Below are 20488 nucleotides of genomic sequence, written 5' to 3' on the forward strand. Positions count from 1 at the left end.
CACAAACTGGCTCTACGGAGGCAAGATGTCATCCTCATCCTCCTCATCCACCGATTCCTCACCCTCTTCAGTGTGTACATCCTCATCCTCACAGAGTATTAATTCGTCCCTGCTGGAACCACAGGTCCCTCTGTACGTTCTGGAGGCTGGTCTCCCTGGAAGAGTTGATAATTCATTTTATGAACATCATCTTCTCCACATTTTGTGGAAGCAACCTCCTACGCCTTTCGCTGACAAGGTTCCCGGCTGCACTAAACACTCTTTCGGAGTACACACTGGAGGGGGGGCAACTCAGGTAAAATAGAGCCAGTTTGTACAGGGACCTCCAAATTGCTTCTTTTTCCTGCCAGTACAGGTACGGACTGTCTGACATGCCTACTTGGATGCTGTCACCGATGTAATCCTTTAACAGACAGACGCACGCTTGTCGCTGCTGCTTTGAGGATTCAAGTGCGGCTACAGCCCACACAATTCACAAAGACAGAAAAAAAAAAGAATATTTTTATTGTTTGTGGAGCACACTTTGAGGGTTACACCACCCTTTAACAGACAGAAGCACGCTTGTCGCTGCTGCTTTGAGGATGCAAGTGCGGCTACAGCCCATACAATTCACAAAGACAGAAAAAAGAAGAAGAATATTTTAATTGTTTGTGTAGAACACTTTGAGGTGTCACCACCCTTTAACAGACAGACGCACGCTTGTCGCTGCTGCTTTAAGGATGCAGGTGCGGCTACAGCCCACACATTTCACAAAGACCAAAAAAAAAAGAACAATATTTTAATTGTTTGTGTAGAACACTTTGAGGTGTCACCACCCTTTAACAGACAGACGCACGCTTGTCGCTGCTGCTTTAAGGATGCAGGTGCGGCTACAGCCCACACAATTCACATAGACAGAAAAAAAAAGAAGAATATTTTAATTGTTTGTGTAGCACACTTTGAGGGTGTCACCACCCTTTAACAGACAGACGCACGCTTGTCGCTGCTGCTTTGAGGATGCAAGTGTGGCTACATCGCACACAAGTCACAAACACATTAAAAAAATAGTTTTTTATTTTTTGGAACACTTTGAGAGTTACACCACCCTTTAACAGACAGACGCACGCTTGTCGCTGCTGCTTTAAGGATGCAGGTGCGGCTACAGCCCACACATTTCACAAAGACCGAAAAAAAAAGAACAATATTTTAATTGTTTGTGTAGAACACTTTGAGGGTGTCACCACCCTTTAACAGACAGACGCACGCTTGTCGCTGCTGCTTTAAGGATGCAGGTGCGGCTACAGCCCACACAATTCACATAGACAGAAAAAAGAAGAATATTTTTATTGTTTGTGTAGCACACTTTGAGGGTGTCACCACCCTTTAACAGACAGACGCACGCTTGTCGCTGCTGCTTTAAGGATGCAGGTGCGGCTACAGCCCACACATTTCACAAAGACCAAAAAAAAAAGAACAATATTTTAATTGTTTGTGTAGCACACTTTGAGGGTGTCACCACCCTTTAACAGACAGACGCACGCTTGTCGCTGCTGCTTTAAGGATGCAGGTGCGGCTACAGCCCACACATTTCACAAAGACCAAAAAAAAAAGAACAATATTTTAATTGTTTGTGTAGCACACTTTGAGGGTGTCACCACCCTTTAACAGACAGACGCACGCTTGTCGCTGCTGCTTTAAGGATGCAGGTGCGGCTACAGCCCACACAATTCACAAAGACAGAAAAAAAAAGAACAATATTTTAATTGTTTGTGTAGCACACTTTGAGGGTGTCACCACCCTTTAACAGACAGACGCACGCTTGTCGCTGCTGCTTTAAGGATGCAGGTGCGGCTACAGCCCACACATTTCACAAAGACCAAAAAAAAAAGAACAATATTTTAATTGTTTGTGTAGCACACTTTGAGGGTGTCACCACCCTTTAACAGACAGACGCACGCTTGTCGCTGCTGCTTTAAGGATGCAGGTGCGGCTACAGCCCACACAATTCACAAAGACAGAAAAAAAAAGAACAATATTTTAATTGTTTGTGTAGCACACTTTGAGGGTGTCACCACCCTTTAACAGACAGACGCACGCTTGTCACTGCTGCTTTAAGGATGCAGGTGCGGCTACAGCCCACACAATTCATAAAGACAGAAAAAAAAAGAACAATATTTTAATTGTTTGTGTAGCACACTTTGAGGGTGTCACCACCCTTTAACAGACAGACGCACGCTTGTCGCTGCTGCTTTGAGGATGCAGGTGGAATCTAGACGGGATTTGGAACCGAGGACACACTACCTCCATCAATTGTCTAAATCCCACTGCACTAATGTCGGATACCGGACGCACGTCTAACACCAACATAGCAGTCAAGGCCTCAGTTATACGTTTTGCTTCAGGATGACTGCTGTCGTACTTCATCCTCATCGCTAGGGACTGTTGGAGGGTCAATTGTTTAGTAAAAGTAGTGATGTTCCTACTTCCTCTCTGGGATGATGAACAACTCCCAGCAGCAGCAACAGCACTAGGAGGAAGTGGTTCTTGATCTTTCCCTATTTTATTTTTATCGGAGAAAGTTTGGTCCTCCATTTATGTTATATTGATATATATACGTGCGGCTAAAGCGCACACAAACACAGAAAATATTATTTTATTTTTGCTGGAGAGTAGTGCACTTTGTGGGTTACACCACCCTTTAAGAAATGAGCCAGCCGGCTCTTTACTTATGGGACACAGGCGCACGCTTGGCGCTGCTCCTTTGTTGATGCACGTGCAGCCACAGTGCACACAATTCACAAACACAGAAAATAATTTTTTTTTTGGTTTGGACTGGAGTGTACTTTCGGGGGTTACAGCACCCTTAACGGTCAAGCCAGCCGGCCCTTTACTTATGACACAGGCGCACGCTTGGCACTACTTTGTTGATGCACGTGCGGCTACTGCGCACACAATTCACAAACACAGAAAATAATTTTTTTTTTGGTTTGGACTGGAGTGTACTTTCGGGGGTTACAGCACCCTTAACGGTCAAGCCAGCCGGCCCTTTACTTATGACACAGGCGCACGCTTGGCACTACTTTGTTGATGCACGTGCGGCTACTGCGCACACAATTCACAAACACAGAAAATAATTTTTTTTTTGGTTTGGACTGGAGTGTACTTTCGGGGGTTACAGCACCCTTAACGGTCAAGCCAGCCGGCCCTTTACTTATGACACAGGCGCACGCTTGGCACTACTTTGTTGATGCACGTGCGGCTACAGCGCACACAATTCACAAACACAGAAAATAAATTTTTTTTTGGTTTGGACTGGAGTGTACTTTCGGGGGTTACAGCACCCTTAACGGTCAAGCCAGCCGGCCCTTTACTTATGACACAGGCGCACGCTTGGCACTACTTTGTTGATGCACGTGCGGCTACTGCGCACACAATTCACAAACACAGAAAATAATTTTTTTTTTGGTTTGGACTGGAGTGTACTTTCGGGGGTTACAGCACCCTTAACGGTCAAGCCAGCCGGCCCTTTACTTATGACACAGGCGCACGCTTGGCACTACTTTGTTGATGCACGTGCGGCTACTGCGCACACAATTCACAAACACAGAAAATAATTTTTTTTTTGGTTTGGACTGGAGTGTACTTTCGGGGGTTACAGCACCCTTAACGGTCAAGCCAGCTGGCCCTTTACTTATGACACAGGCGCACGCTTGGCACTACTTTGTTGATGCACGTGCGGCTACTGCGCACACAATTCACAAACACAGAAAATAATTTTTTTTTTGGTTTGGACTGGAGTGTACTTTCGGGGGTTACAGCACCCTTAACGGTCAAGCCAGCCGGCCCTTTACTTATGACACAGGCGCACGCTTGGCACTACTTTGTTGATGCACGTGCGGCTACTGCGCACACAATTCACAAACACAGAAAATAATTTTTTTTTTGGTTTGGACTGGAGTGTACTTTCGGGGGTTACAGCACCCTTAACGGTCAAGCCAGCCGGCCCTTTACTTATGACACAGGCGCACGCTTGGCACTACTTTGTTGATGCATGTGCGGCTACTGCGCACACAATTCACAAACACAGAAAATAATTTTTTTTTTGGTTTGGACTGGAGTGTACTTTCGGGGGTTACAGCACCCTTAACGGTCAAGCCAGCCGGCCCTTTACTTATGACACAGGCGCACGCTTGGCACTACTTTGTTGATGCACGTGCGGCTACTGCGCACACAATTCACAAACACAGAAAATATATTATTTTTTTAGCACTTGGGGGGAGCACCCCTGATGGACAGAGCACCCCCTGGACAACACTGCAGCGCTCCTTTAGGACTGGGACACTGCACAGGACTTTGGAGTGGACACAGCCCCTATGGAGAACTGACTGCACAGCACAGTCCAGCCAGCCCCTATGGACTTTGAAGTAGTGGACACAGCCCCTATTAACAACAGCAGCACAGCACAACACAGCCAGCCCCTATGGACTTTGAAGTAGTGGACAACAGCAGCACTACACTACACTACACTACACAGCCCTAACTCCCACCCTCCCTCTTCACTGTCCACAGCCGAGTGAGAAAATGGCGCCGACGTGGGTACCTTATATAGGATCCAAAACCCGCGAGACTCGGAAGGCGGGATGATGACGTTTTGCCTCGATTTCAGATCCGAGTCAGGCGGGAAAAGTCGAGCCTGATTCGGATCGGACTCGGATCGGGGGGGCTCGGGGGGGTTCGGATTTCAGAAATCCGAACCCGCTCACCCCTAGTGTAAAGTAATTAACAGGTGTTATAATAATGATAAGGGTAGAATATGTGTGAAAAAATACATAAATAATAAACAAACATGAAAGTGATATACAAAGTGACTATATGTATTAAATGGTGATGCTCTGGAGAGGTCCAGCCGGAACAGCTCAGCTCAGCCCCAGCAAGTCTGTTTTTTGTATATGACACACTACACTTTGTATGACACTTATTAAAGCTGTTTAAGTACTAATTCTGCCCTCTTCATGGACTGGCGACACTCACTCTACAATCAAGCATTTGGAAACCCCCCTCTAGAAATCCTGCGTTTGCCACTGATCACCCCCGTGTTTTCTTTCCTTTGTCATAAATTTCGTATAAGTACTCAGGGCCATAGTGGAGCAATAATTATCGGCCACTGCCCCGCCCCCTGCACATGTGATGTCATGATGACAGTGGCACCGCTTACACACCCCTAGTTATTGCCATGTGTGTGACTCTCCTGTCTCCAACCCCCAGCCCTCGACATTTATTTAAACTTGTTAAGTGGCCCCCTCTGTGAAATGGCAATACTAATAGCTAATGGTTACAATAAAGATGAACATTTAAACCTGTTGTGTTTTTTTTATGAAATTCACTATATAGGTAATCAGTTATATCTGGCAATGTCTTTACGTCCGGGTTAATGAAATAAAGTGAAAAATGATTAGTGACAATGATTGTTATTTACAAGCTATAGGGGCCTGTAGGGAACAGATATAAATGTTATATAGACTTTATTGCTTATAAAAACTCATGCAGTATTATCATTAGTGTTTGTACGCATAATTAATTTGCATGCATGATGTGAGATTATCCACAAGTAAATGAGGCACGTCATTACTGTAGTTTCAGTTTCTGTTTGGTATGCAAATGAAATTAAGGTGAGTGAGCACTTCTCGTTTTATTGGTAATTGGATCCAAAACTCATAGCATCCATGTTTTTATATCTCCATCATTGGTTTAACAGGAAGATATTACCTACATTCAATTATTACACATCCACATATCCTGCATTAGCAGACACATTCTGCACCATGCAATCCTGACAGAGCACATGCAAAACTTTCACGGATGTTCCCATGGGAACACTGACAATTAATTGTACTACATATCATCAGGAATGACTTTGAGACTTTTCATGATATTTTCCAAAACATCATATTTATTAAACCAATAATATACTATTTCATTTACTATTAATACTCTACCAGACCAAAGCAGCCCAGGTCTTTGAAGAAAGAATTGTGTAAATTAAAAATTGTGGTTAATAAAAATAAACAATAAACAGAATTAAAAAAGGGCATGTGAAGTGTGTGTGATCTAGACTCAGAAACGTGTTTAAACAGTATTGATTGGTGAACTTTTTGTTGCAAGTTTAACAATGGGGTTTTTATCATAAATAACCAGTGACTGACAAATGGGAAAATGTTGGCCTGTATAACATTACAGTGAGTGAAATAGGTTGGGGAGTATCAACAAATCACATAGTATTATAAAGCCAGATGCTCACCCCCTGGGACTTCAGACAAGATAGGACATATTATGAGTTCAGAGGCTATAAAATATTTAAAGATCATGGAGGAAAATAATCTATAACAGAGATGTGCACAGAAGAAGAAGGACAGGGTAATTGATTATATATATATATATATATATATGTATATATATATATATATATATAATTAGGGATGTGTGCCGACCCCCGTGTTTTGGTTTTGGATCTGGATCTCCCCTGGTTTTGGATCTGGATTGGTTTTGCCAAAACCTCACCTCCGTGTTTTGTTTTCGGGTTTTGGTTTTGGATCTGGATTTTTTCTTAAAAAATAAAACAGCTAAAATCACATAAAATGGGCCTGTTTTTGTTCCTACAGTATTAATAACCTCAAAACATTTATTTCCTGTCATTTCCAATCAATTTTGACCACCTCACAATATTATTTTTTTCATCTAGTTAAGGCCAAAAGGTTGCATCCAGCTAGCTGGCTGACTAAGCTAAGTGACACAGTGGGTGACACTAACATGTGGCAGTTCAGCTTCCAATTTCCAACACATATACAATGTGTTATACAGTGTGGGTTGGATACACCAATAGTGCACTTACTGTGACAGCAGTGTCGGCAAAGCGGGATTGCTGACGGTGTCCTCAGTACATGGAATGGCAGTGCTGCGGTGCTGGCAGTGTCCTCGGTGCAGAGTATTGGCGGTGTCAGCAGAGCAGGGGTGCCAGCGCTGTCTTCAGTGCAGGTTTGCTGGCTGTGTCGGCAGTGCATGGGTTGCTGACGGTGTCCTCAGTACATGGAATGGCAGTGCTGCGGTGCTGGCAGTGTCCTCAGTGAAGGGAACCGGCGATGTCGGCAGTGCCATTGGTGTCTTTAGTGCAGGTTTGCTGACTGTGTCGGCAGTGCAGGGGTGTTCTCAATGCAGGGTGCCGGCGGTGTCGGCAGAGCGGGGGTGTCGGCAGAGCGGTAGTGCAGGGGTGCTGGTGGTGTCCTCAGTGTGGGAGTGCCGGCAGTGTCGGCAGTGTGGGGGTTGCTGACGGTGTCCTCAGCATGTGGAGCATTGCAGGGGTGTCGGCAGTATCGGCAGCAGTGCTGTCGGCAGCGGGGGATGCTGCCAGTGGGGGTTGCCGGCGGTGTCAGCAGCGGGGGGTGCCGGCGGTGTCAGGCAGCGGGGGATGGCGGGCGACATCTTCTTTTGCTTCCTGACTGTTTGCATAATGGGCTTAACACTGATTGGCTGAGAGCCGCGACAGACGGCTCTCTCAGCCAATCATCGTTAAGCCCGCTCAATACAAAACTTCACGACCCGATTGTGGGATCGTGAGGTTTTGCCTCGGGTGAGGGATCCGGGGCAGGCAGGGAGATCCAAGCTACAGTATTAATAACCTCAATATAAAATGTTATGCATGTAAAATGTTATACAATTCCAGCTGGTCCAGAAAAAGAAAAAAAATCATGTCCGCACACAGCACTGCAGTATTTAAATACTATTATAATAAAGAAAACAGCATGTTTAGCATCAGTAGGACAGGATTCCGGAGAATACAAATAGTTTTACAGTGGGGTAAGCTAGAAAAAAATGTCTGCTTACTGTATGTCTCAGGTATACTAGGCCATGATGTGCAATAATATCTCATTTGATGGGAGACATTGCTCACTTCTATTTTGTGAACTGTAATAAGTGAACAATGGTATTTTCATTGAGCGTTGTCATTGCTGTTATTTATTACAAAGCCTATGCTTCTATTTTAGTGTCAGTGAATGCACTTATTTCTTGGTATTACCAGTGGAAGAAATGCCATCTTTGTAGAGTAATTTATTCTGCAGTGTTGAATATCTTGATCCCTATTAGGCTTCTCAGCATCAGTACCCAGCATCCTATGTACAGAGAGCATACACAACTATTTGTTAAACGTCTGGGCAGCACTTACGGAGTTAAATACCTGTCATTGCATTTGTTTTTTCTGAATTGAGTAAAACTATTTAAATAGTTTCTATACAAATAAACACATTTATTTTATTTGTATGTATATTGGAATGTTAAAGATCTGTGGTATCTTATGAATATAGAAGAATACGTCAAGAGCAACTACAAAATTTTTTATCCATATCCTTAAGTTGACGATAAGCTGATGTCTCCGCTCATGTGTTCAATACTATCTACTTGTGCGCTGAAGACTTACACCAACATATATATAGTGCATGTGAATATAGCAGTAATGTGTGCCATCATATAACCCTTTACTAGAAATAAGCTATTTTCAACCAGAAGATAGAAGGTTATATGATTTAATAAAGGGCAGTATGGCAAATCTTGTTGTGGAAACCATAGGGCTGTTTCTGAGTCAGACACAGATCAGGATTTTCCAGCCCCCATATGTTTTACTGAACAAAATAAAGCTGATTCCATGTCTGAGATATGTCCTTCATACACATTCCGGGTGTACACATCCGCCTATCCGTTATTGATATAGCGTTCCTCGTTCCATCCAACAAAGTGTCTACTACTGTGTATACCCAGCTTAAGTTTTTCTGTGCAGAATGTAGAAATATAGTGCGGCCGGCCTTATTTATATATGTATATTTCCATTCTGATACTGTAAATATTCTTTAGTATAAGCATAAAAAATCTTTAACTATAAGAATGAAATGTTCTGCTGTGATGTATACTCAGGTGGAATTGCTAGAATAGTCTTATAATACGACCTTGATTTTAAAGATTCACAATCATTTCAAAAGTGTAAGGGATTTTCATTGTTAATATCTCCAGTATGACCCCAATCACCTATTACAAGATGATTTGCTCCTCAACTTTCAACTTTGTTTACTATTTGAGTTACTGTACCTGGGCTGAATACATTGGTGCTTTAAAGCTCAAGTATCACCTAGGAAGATATTGCAACTATTTTTTCTGGGGCTACTCCATTTACTGTGACAGCCTTGGATAAAACCAGGGAGGAGGATCAATCACATGCTGGAAGCCAGGGATTGTGGCATGTGATTGGTCCTTGCACTTACAACCCAATCCACCACCAATTACAGAACGTTATCTTAACCACTTAACTGACGTCTGTTTGTTTTTCAAAAGTGACCCCCCCCCACCCAATTTTTATCTAATCTAGTAAAAAAATAAAGGATTTTAAATATTTAACTGTTATTGAAAAAAGAAAACTCTAGGGGTACCTAACTTCCCCCAATGTCTATAGGTCCACTTTGTAATAATGATACCCACTCCCCCAATGGCAATTGACTCCTAGTGGCATCCCCCCCAGTGATATCAGATCCCACAGAGGCATTATCCATCCCCCCCCTGTCTATAGGTCTCCAATGAAGAATAAGCCCCGTCCCCCAGTGGCAATGATTTGGTATGTGGAGTGATCTGCCCACCACTCCATTTTCGCTTGACTTAACCCGAGTGGGCTTAGATCCCTTTTGTCATTGACCACTTCCCTCACGCAGAGCACATTTGAGCAGATCACAGGGAAGACTGATCATCAGTCCCCCTGCCGATTTTTGTACTTAGAGTGCAGCTATCAGCAATAGTGTTAAGAACGCAGAGTTTTCCTCTTTGCACAGGATTCCACTTAATGTGCCGGTGCATACGTTACAGAATAAAATTCTTACAGCATTCTACTTTATGTGCTGGTGCATACGTTACAGAATAACATTCGCACAGCATTCTACGTTATGTGCCAGTGTATAAGTTACAGAATAACATTCGCACAGCATTCTACTTTATGTGCCGTTACAAACGTTACAGAATAACATTCGCACAGCATTCTACTTTATGTGCCGTTACAAACGTTACAGAATAACATTCGTACAGCATTCTAGGGTGCAAATTTTCCAGTGATGACGGTGCTCACAGACTGCTACATCACAGAGGTGGGTTAGAGGAGGAAGAGGAGATCTGTTCTGCAAGGTTGCAAGAACAGATCTCCTCTGAAATCTCTGGGGAATTTAGCAGCAGACATGGGGGTCTATTCATGAAGCAGGGAAGAGCCCTGTTTAGCTGAAATCAGGGCTCTTCTCTGGTTCGTGCTAATCGTGAAGCTAGTTTACCGTGGTAAAATGTATTACTTCTCCAGCGGTACCCCTGATCTCAGACTCCAGGGCATGCACTGTGAGGCGCAGGTCTGTCTTCTCACTGTGCTACATACGTCGGACAGGTAAGTGTACATGAATGGCTACTAAACTTCACTACAGTCAGGTGCATAAATATTGGGACATTGACAGAATTTTCATATTTTGGCCTCTATTCACCACCGCAATGGCTTTGAAATGAAATAAACAAGATGCGCTTTAACTGCAGACTTTCAGATTTAATTTGAGGGTAATTACATCCAAATCAGGTGAACGGTGTAGGAATTACAACGGTTTCTATATGTGCCTCCCACTTTTTAAGGGGCCAAAGTAATGGGACTATCAACTCAAAAGCTATTTCATGGACAGGTGTGGGTTATTCCCTCATTATTTCATTATCAATTAAGCAGGTAAAAGGTCTAGAGTTGATTCTAGGTGTGACATTTGCATTTGGAATCAGTTGCTGTCGACTCTCAAAATGAGATCCAAAAAGCTGTCACTATCAGTGAAGCAAGCCATCATTAGGCTGAAAAATCAAAACAAACCCATCAGAGAGATAGCAAAAACATTAGGTGTGGCCAAATCAACTGTTTGGAACATTCTTAAAAAGAAAGAACGCATCGGAGAGCTCAGCAACACCAAAAGACCCGGGAGACCACGGAAAAAAACTATAGTGGATGACAGAAGAATTATTTCCCTGGTGAAGAAAAACCCTTCACAAAAGTTGGCCAAATCAAGAACACTCTCCAGGATGTAGGTGTATATGTGTCAAAGTCAACAATAAAGAGAAGACTTCACAAGAGTGAATATAGAGGGTTCACCACAAGATGTAAACCATTGGTGAGCCTCAAAAACAGGAAGACCAGATTAGAGTTTGCCAAACAACATCTAAAACAGCCATTACAGTTCTAGAACAACATCCTATGGACAGATGAGACAAAGATCAACTTGTACCAGAGTGATGGGAAGAGAAGAGTATGGAGAAGGAAAGGAACTGCTCATGATCCAAAACATACCACCTCATCAGTGAAGCTTGGTGGTGGTAGTGTCATGGCGTGGGCATGTATGGCTGCCAATGGAACTGGTTCCCTTGTATTTATTGATGATGTGACTGCTGACAAAAGCAGCAGAATGAATTCTGAAGTGTTTAGGGCAATATTATATGCTCATATTCAGTCAAATGCTTCAGAACTCATTGGACGGCGCTTCACAGTGCCGATGGACAATGACCTGAAGCATACTGCAAAAGCAACCAAAGAGTTTTTTAAGGCTAAAAAGTGGAATGTTATGCAATGGCCAAGTCAATCCCCTGACCTGAATCCGATTGAGCATGCATTTCACTTGTTGAAGACAAAACTGAAGGGAAAATGCCCCAAGAACAAGCAGGAACTGAAGACACTTGCAGTAGAGGCCTGGCAGAGCATCACCAGGGATGAAACCCAGCATCTGGTGATGTCTATGCGTTCCAGACTTCAGGCTGTAATTGCCTGCAAAGGATTTGCAACAAAGTATTAAAAAGTGAAAGTTAGATTTAGGATTGTTTAGTTTGTCCCATTACTTTTGGCCCCTTAAAAAGTGGGAGGCACATATAGAAACCGTTGTAATTCCTACACCGTTCACCTGATTTGGATGTAATTACCCTCAAATTAAATCTGAAAGTCTGAGGTTAAAGCACATCTTGTTTGTTTCATTTCAAAGCCATTGTGGTGGTGAATAGAGGCCAAAATATGAAAATTCTGTCAATGTCCCAATATTTATGCACCTGACTGTATATATTGCATCGTTGTGATGCGATATATAGCAATATCTTTTAGTAGCCACTTCATGTTCTATATGAATAGACCCCATGGTTACATGGGATGCGACTGTGTCGCAGGAGAACCCCAGCTGGCTGTGGTCACATCCCATGTAACCACACCAGGTAAGAAGTTTATTGATTTATAGAGCCTCAGGAAAATTGGCTGCATACAGTACTGTATCCCTCATAGTCCGATTAGGGGGACATTAGTAAAAATATTTTCCTAGGTGGTAATACAGCTTTAAAACACACATTTCATCATTTAGTGAATTTATTTATATAGCATGGTTAACTGCTATAATAGATTAATTGAGAACAAACCAAAAAGTACAGGGTGTGAATCTAACAAGTGCACTTTTTCAGACAGCCAATAGGACCATATAGTGTCAAAGTGTCACCTCACACTCCACCAAATACACAGCAAAACAGAATATCACCAAATGGATCCTGCAGCACTAAACAGTTTACAATATCTCGGTAATCTTCTTATTCAAGTAGTACACACGTTCTTTTTCTTTGGAATACTCAAAAAGAGAAAAAAATACACTCATAGGGGTAAATTTACTAAAGTGAGAGTTTTTAGAAGTGGAGATGTTGCCCATAGCAACCAATTAGAATCTAGCTATTATCTTCTAGAAGAGGCTAGATAAATGTTAAGTAGAATCTGATTGATTGCTATGGGCAACATCTCCACTTCTAAAAACTCTCACTTTAATAAATATACCTCATAGTGTAATAGATCACACACTTCTGTAATACATTATAGATTTATCATAAGCAAAATAATAAAAAAATCTAAAAATCTAGCCACACATACAAATGGAAAAATGACCTCTCGCCAAATAGTATCGTTTACCAGATGAAAATAGTAGACAAATAAGGCAACATTACAAAAATACCAGACGTCCCAAGGCAAACCCGTCCCGCTGCCAGGTCAAGTCCTAAATTTTCCACCGTGTGAGTCCTCCTAGCCAACATGTTTCGATACCTTTATGTGTAAATGAGAAGTTTGGGAGCTGAGCATTTTTCACTTCTGGTTTAACGGGCAAGAATATAATAGAAAAGGTTTAAAGTACTGATTGTTATGGTTGTATAAATCTGGTCTGCTCTGTACAGATTATTCTTTTACTAGAAAACTAATAAATTTTTACATTTTTATCTTAGATGCATCATCCTATTCAGATGAAACCTGCAGACAGTGAAAAGTCAAATGGTAAGTTTAATATCTGATTGGTAACACATTTTGTAATGCATATTTATTTATCATTTTAAGCAAACACTTCACTCCAAGGGCCTGATGCAGAGGCGCATGCAATTCGCACATAATGCCGGTGATCAAATAGTGGAGTGGTTATTTGCAACTGTGTATGTGCAAACATTTCAGAAACCCCGATGGCGCATGCAACACACAGAGGACCTCATTCAGAGCCGCTCGCAAAAAGCGAGCGAGCGCTCGCTCCGAATGAGGGCAGACGCTTTTTATTTTTTAAAAGCCGGTCTCCTGGCCGCTCGCTAAGCTGTGGGTGACCATCGCGACCATCGGGCTTGCGACGAGACCCTTGTGGTAGGGTCTCATCTGCCGCAAGCCCCAGTGAGCTTTCGGCTCTAATAGAGTGCTGGAAGCTCACTACTGACATCACTGTCAGTAGTGAGCTTCCGGCTCACTACGGGGCTTTTTCACTCGCTACGGGGCTTGCGTACGCGCATTGCACACGCCGTGCGTGTGCAATGGACAACCATTGACCCGCTTGCGAGCGCATAGCTCTTGCGAGACGGTCTGCATGAGACTCAGAGTGTACACACAAAGGTGCTATTGTGATATGGACATACCGTATTAGAAATGGGGCGGCAACATGATGGGCGTTCTTGGTAGGTTACTGGGAGATGGCTAGAAGCGACGTGTTATGGGAGTGTCGCTGGCGTGTCAGTAAAAGCTGCAGCCACAGGGGCCATAGTCAAACATAATAACTGCACCTACCATAGGGCTGATGCAGTGTTGATGGTGCGACAATGGTGGCGTTTAAAAAAAAGTCACCAGTGGTATTAGAGTGTGCATAGATAGTGAAAGTGGGCATCTCAGTCCTTGCACATTTAGATGCAGGCTACTACACCAAGGGAATGCAGATACTAGCATTGGCACATTATTGCAGTCACGGCTCTGGCACCAGGTGCAAGAGCATCTACCTCTGAATCAGGACCACTATATCTTTCATTTATTAAGTACATAATCAGTAAATTAAACACAAATTTCATAATTCATAATAGAACAAAAAAAACATTATGCAATATTTACAAAACTATTTAAACTTTCCTGTGCCTACTTATACAATCACCTCCTCCCCATTGCCAACAATGCCACTGAACCTTTGGTGTCAACTAGCGCTGCTTTTGAGGGTATAATGACAGCATGTGCAGCAATGCTTATATTAGGTTATAGGTTATGTAATGTAATGTGTTGTGTTGTACTTTAAGTTTTTGTGTTTTTTTTATTTGTTTGCACAGCTTCTGTTTTATGTAAGGCACTGCAGATCCCTTACAGCGCCATGTAAATAAAGGATATATATATATATGTATATAGTGTGATATAGTGTTAGAAGCTGATATAAGGTGTATAAGGTATGTTAGTTGCTAGTCTCAGTCTCTCACTACCTGTGATTACTGACGGTAAGTACTGTGCTAGTATTGTTGTTTTGTGAGAGGGACGTTAGGTCCTTCCACTCTGAGAGAGGTAATCATTTTGTTCAGTTACAGCCGGACAGGCTAGTTTTTTCTTTTATGTTTTATTTATCTTTATGCTGCAAATAAAACTAGCTCCTGATACTTGTACCAAAGCCGTAAACTGGTGTGCTACTAATTGAGCATCTGAAAAATTTCAGTGGACTGGATGGTACAGTCCTTAGCTGGTTCAATCATTTCTCACCAGCAGGTCACAGAGAGTTTCTTCTGGAGTAAACTCTTCGTCACTAGTGCCACTTCCATGTGGTGTCCCACAGGGTTCTATACTATCTCCCATGCTCTTTGCAGTACACATGCTACCACTGGGTGAAATAATGAGACATCATGGCCTGGTCTACCACTGCTATGCAGATGATACACAACTGTACCTGTCCTTTGCTCTAGGTACTGAAAACCCAATACCAATCCTAAATGGCTGTCAAGGTGACCACCATGACGTTCTGACGATAGGTCACAGAACAAGGCTGCAGTATTGCAAACCATCAGGACTAATGCTTGGGGGTTTAATACTACAAAACACTGAACATGTGCAGAATCTTGGTGTTCTCCTGGATAGGGACTTGAAACTTAAACATCAGGTATCAGCCACAGTCAAATCCTCATTTTTTTTTTATCTGAGAAACATAACCAGAATCAAACATTTAATTCCCTTTAGAAGATCTGCCTAAAGTCACACATGCATTTATATCATCATGCCTAGACTACTGCAGTGCCCTCTATCTTGGTTTCTCATAAAAAGAATTGCACCACTTGCATATGGTACAAAATGCTGCTGCCAAGCTATTAACCAACCACCCCGTTCCAACCACATAACACCCATTCTCTACTCACTTCACTGGCTGCCTATAAGATAGGGAAATCGTTTTGAAGATTGGCTTACTGACTTTCAAAGCTCTACACGACCAGGGCCCAAAGTACTTGAAGCAGCTTCTGATCCCTTACTGTCCCGCTCTGTTACTGCGATCCGCAGTACTATTAACAGTACCTAGAATCTCCCGGAATTCATTTGGGGATTGAGCTTTCAGCTTTATGGCCCTCATTCAGAGCCGCTCGTTAGCGGCAGTACGCTCGTTCCGAGCGATGTTCGCACATCTGTGCATGCGTACGGTTTTTAGTAAGCATGCGCGAACCAGTCAGTGCGGCCGAAAATCGTTTGTACGCTATATAGCGAGTGCCTGCTATTTTGAGTGACAGAATGAGGCGTATGTGGGTGGTAACAGGGGAAGGTGCTTGAAAACGGGGGAGTGGAATTCGAACGCAGGCGTGCTTAAAGGTCAAAACGGGCGTTTTAAGGGTGTGCATAATTAATCCAGCAGCGTCATTGACCACGTCACTTGGTTTTTTTAAACTCAGAACTGCTTGCAAAATAGCGGTTGAAAAAACCAACCACAAGAATAGCGAGCAGTTCATACTCTGTACGATGTACTCGATTAATCTAATAAATAGCGGACATGACGTATGGTGCGAGCGGCCAGGGGGCGTTTTTATCAAATAAACGAGCGTATGTTTTGCTCGCTCGTTCAGACTTAGAGGTGTGAACAGACTGCAATGTGCGAACGGATCATTTGAATAGCCACCCCTTGTTTTTGAACGAACGACCGCAAATAGCGAACGGCTCTGAATGAGGGCCTATGTCTCCAACAATATGGAACTCTCTTCCCTGCACAGTTCGAGAAGCCTCCACTCTATCCTTTTAAAATAGACTGAAGACTTTCCTGTTCACCTAAGCATTTCACTAATGTCCCTTGTTAAGCTTGTTTGAATTAATTGCTGTAAAGGCAAATGTAAAGCATTCAGTCCTTTTAGGAGAAAAGTGCTATATAAATAAGATTATTATTTTTATTATTATCAGCTGCTGTGTAAAAAATGCACACGTCTACCCAGGAGATGGCATACTTACCCTGATCTAGCCACAAAATATATATAGTGTGTCCTCCGTCATTGTTGCTGCAGTCATGTTAAACAGCCCTTCTAGTCGCGCCTAGTTCCATGCGAGTTTACTCATGCCAAGCGTCGTTTTGTGTCTTTTTTTACTGCAAATGTGTCTTATTCGCAATGCGGTGTGAATAAGATACACACTCTGCTGATCTCAATTATGTGTGGCATGTGTATGTTCTGTGTACAGCTGTATCTGCATATGAAATGCTACATTACAGCTTCTGTTTTATGTAAGGCACTGCGGATCCCTTACAGTGCCATGTAAATAAAGGAGATATATATATATAGTGATATACGGCTCTATTTATTAACATTATTTTTACTAAAATAAAGTGAAAAAGGGTGTTTTCACACCCTTTTCACATTATTTTAGTATCACCTGTAGTTATTACAGGGCAATTGGAGTAAAATTAGTAAAATTCTACTCCAACCCCCAGTATCACTTATTTTTAGTAAAGCAGATCGCATTTCCCATAATTGTAATGGGAAATGTGATCCAACCTAAGTTACTAAAAATAAATTGTAAAAAAATACCGGGGGAAGCCCTGTGATAATAACGCCACCTGGAGGTGGCGTTATCCAGGGTCTCCCCCGGTTACCGGGCTCCCACTCTGCTCTAACGGGGAGAGCAGTGGCGGGAGCCGGTACCAGTAATCAGCGATGTGGTCTAAGCAGACCGCAAGCTGATTACTGTAAAAAAAAGAAAAAAAAAATGTAAATTTTTTTTTTTACTTACCTGACTCCAGGGACCGGTGATCGGGGCTCCGGTGATGGCTCCTCTCCGGTCAGCTGGTCTCCCACAGTGCACTGGGGCCCGGTCATCAGGTGATCGGGCCCCAGTGCAGTATGGGAGATCACCTGATCGGGAAGCCCGGAGAAGATCACCGGAGGCCAGGAGGATGCAGGTAAGTCTAATGAAGGGAGGGGGGGTCGCGGGGGGATCCGTGATCGCGGGGGGTGGGGCTTAGCACCGGGGGCGGGGCTTAGCATCGGTGGGGGGGTAGTAGCGGTGGTCGGTCGGCGCATGCGCGGGCTCTTAGTCGCTGTATTTTTTCCGAAAATACCGCGACTAGAGTGCGGATGGGATCCGCAGGGACAGAGCTTTATCGCAAGCTCTGTCCCTGCAAGGGATTTATAGTAAATCCCTGTGATATTGCCTGAATTCGCAATGCGAATTCACTCGGTAATATCACACTACAATCCGCATTCAATATGCGGATTGTAGTAAATAGAGCCCATAGTGTTAGAAGCTGATATAAGGTGTATAAGGTATGTTAGTTGCTAGTCTCAGTCTCTCACTACCTGTGATTACTTACGGTAAGTACTGTCCTAGTACTGTTGTTTTGTGAGAGGGACGTTAGGTCCTTCCACTCTGAGAGAGGTAATCATTTTGTTCAGTTACAGCCAGACAGGCTAGTTTTTTCTTTTATGTTTTATTTATCTTTATGCTGCAAATAAAACTAGCTCCTGATACTTGTACCAAAGCCGTAAACTGGTGTGCTACTAATTGAGCATCTGAAAAATTTCAGTGGACTGGATGGTACAGTCCTTAGCTGGTTCAATCATTTCTCACCAGCAGGTCACAGAGAGTTTCTTCTGGAGTAAACTCTTCGTCACTAGTGCCACTTCCATGTGGTGTCCCACAGGGTTCTATACTATCTCCCATGCTCTTTGCAGTACACATGCTACCACTGGGTGAAATAATGAGACATCATGGCCTGGTCTACCACTGCTATGCAGATGATACACAACTGTACCTGTCCTTTGCTCTAGGTACTGAAAACCCAATACCAATCCTAAATGGCTGTCAAGGTGACCACCAGGAGGTTCTGATGATAGGTCACAGAACAAGGCTGCAGTATTGCAAACCATCAGGACTAATGCTTGGGGGTTCAATACTACAAAACACTGAACATGTGCAGAATCTTGGTGTTCTCCTGGATAGGGACTTGAAACTTAAATATCAGGTATCAGCCACAGTCAAATCCTCATTTTTTTTTATCTGAGAAACATAGCCAGAATCAAACACTTAATTCCCTTTAGAAGATCTGCCTAAAGTCACACATGCATTTATATCATCATGCCTAGACTACTGCCGTGCCCTCTATCTTGGTTTCTCATAAAAAGAATTGCACCACTTGCATATGGTACAAAATGCTGCTGCCAAGCTATTAACCAACCACCCCGTTCCAGCCACATAACACCCATTCTCTACTCACTTCACTGGCTGCCTATAAGATGGGGAAATCGTTTTCAAGATTGGCTTATTGACTTTCAAAGCCCTACATGACCAGAGCCCAAGGTACTTGAAGCAGCTTCTGATCCCTTACTGCCTAACTCGATGACTACGATCCGCAGTACTATTAACAGTACCTAGAATCTCCCGGAATTCATTTGGGGGTTGAGCTTTCAGCTTTATGTCTCCAACAATATGGAACTCTCTTCCCTGCACAGTTCAAGAAGCCTCCACTCTATCCTTTTAAAATAGACTGAAGACTTTCCTGTTCACCTAAGCATTTCACTAATGTCCCTTGTTAAGCTTGTTTGAATTAATTGCTGTAAAGGCAAATGTAAAGCATTCAGTCCTATTAGGAGAAAAGTGCTATATAAATAACATTATTATTTTTATTATTATCAGCTGCTGTGTAAATAATGCACACGTCTACCCAGGAGATGGCATACTTACCCTGATATTGCCACAAAATATATATAGTGTTGCTGCAGTCATGTTAAACAGCCCTTCTAGTCGCGCCTAGACCCATGCGAGTTTACTCATGCCGAGCGTCGTTTTGTGTCTTTTTTTACTGCAAATGTGTCTTATTCGCAATGCGGTGTGAATAAGATACACACTCTGCTGATCACAATTATGTGTGGCATGTGTATGTTCTGTGTGCAGCTGTGTCTGCATATGAAATGCTACTTTACAGTGTCAGCGGGTGTTTTCCAAACCACGTTACGTTGTGATGATTTTACAGACTCAGCCGCACAGAAAATTCCCATGCCGCATATTATTTTAATCAGCAAAGTCTGCTTGTACGAAGACTGGAGCCGGCCGAGTCGCACAGAAGCCGGCGGCTCTCTAATGCGCACTTTGTAACGCAACTCATAATGCATGGAGAACAGACAAGGAAGGACATATCTGTATAATACAGAATATAAATATGTATATGTTATATTAGTAGATTCATATAAGCATGCAGACATCATCAGGAAGTTCAGTTGCTGTTTAGACCAAACAACAAGTTACATTGACTAATACCCCTTTTACACCGGAGTTAAAACCCGGGTTATTGCAGGGTTAACCCGGGCAGCTCCTTGGTGTAAAAGGGGTGAGGGTTGGATTGCCGGGTCGAGTGACCCGGCAATCTAACCCAGGTAACTAGCAGGGTTTAACACGGGAGTAACCTGTGAAACCCTGCTGTGTGTACGGTGCACTCTGGGTCACAATGACCTGCAGTGCACCGCAAGCCGGCCGATTGGTCCGGCTTCAGTGGCGCTTGGAGCTAACGTCATTTCCAAGCATCCACTTTCACGCCGGAAAAGCCGGGTCTATGCAGACCCGACTGTGGTGTGAGCGGCACCGACTCGGGAATATCCCGGGTCGGCGCTGGCTAAATTTCGGGTCTGATCCGTATAGCAACCCTGTTCCAACTCCGGGTCAGACCCA

General features: G+C 43.1%; 1 protein-coding gene across 16 annotated transcripts in view; it reads left to right on the forward strand.

Moving 5' to 3' along the window:
- CELF2 (CUGBP Elav-like family member 2) overlaps positions 1-20488 on the forward strand; it is a 499219-nt gene that overhangs the window by 320607 nt on the left and 158124 nt on the right. For all 16 annotated transcript variants that reach the window (XM_088468734.1, XM_088468733.1, XM_088468735.1 and 13 more), the window contains exon 4: positions 13312-13360. In XM_088468734.1, coding sequence (XP_088324860.1) covers positions 13312-13360 — 49 coding nt within the window. The remainder of the gene's footprint in view (positions 1-13311; positions 13361-20488) is intronic.

This window comes from Taudactylus pleione, unplaced genomic scaffold (assembly GCF_031769625.1).
Source record: "Taudactylus pleione unplaced genomic scaffold, aTauple2 ptg000086l, whole genome shotgun sequence".
Taxonomy (NCBI): domain Eukaryota; kingdom Metazoa; phylum Chordata; class Amphibia; order Anura; family Myobatrachidae; genus Taudactylus; species Taudactylus pleione.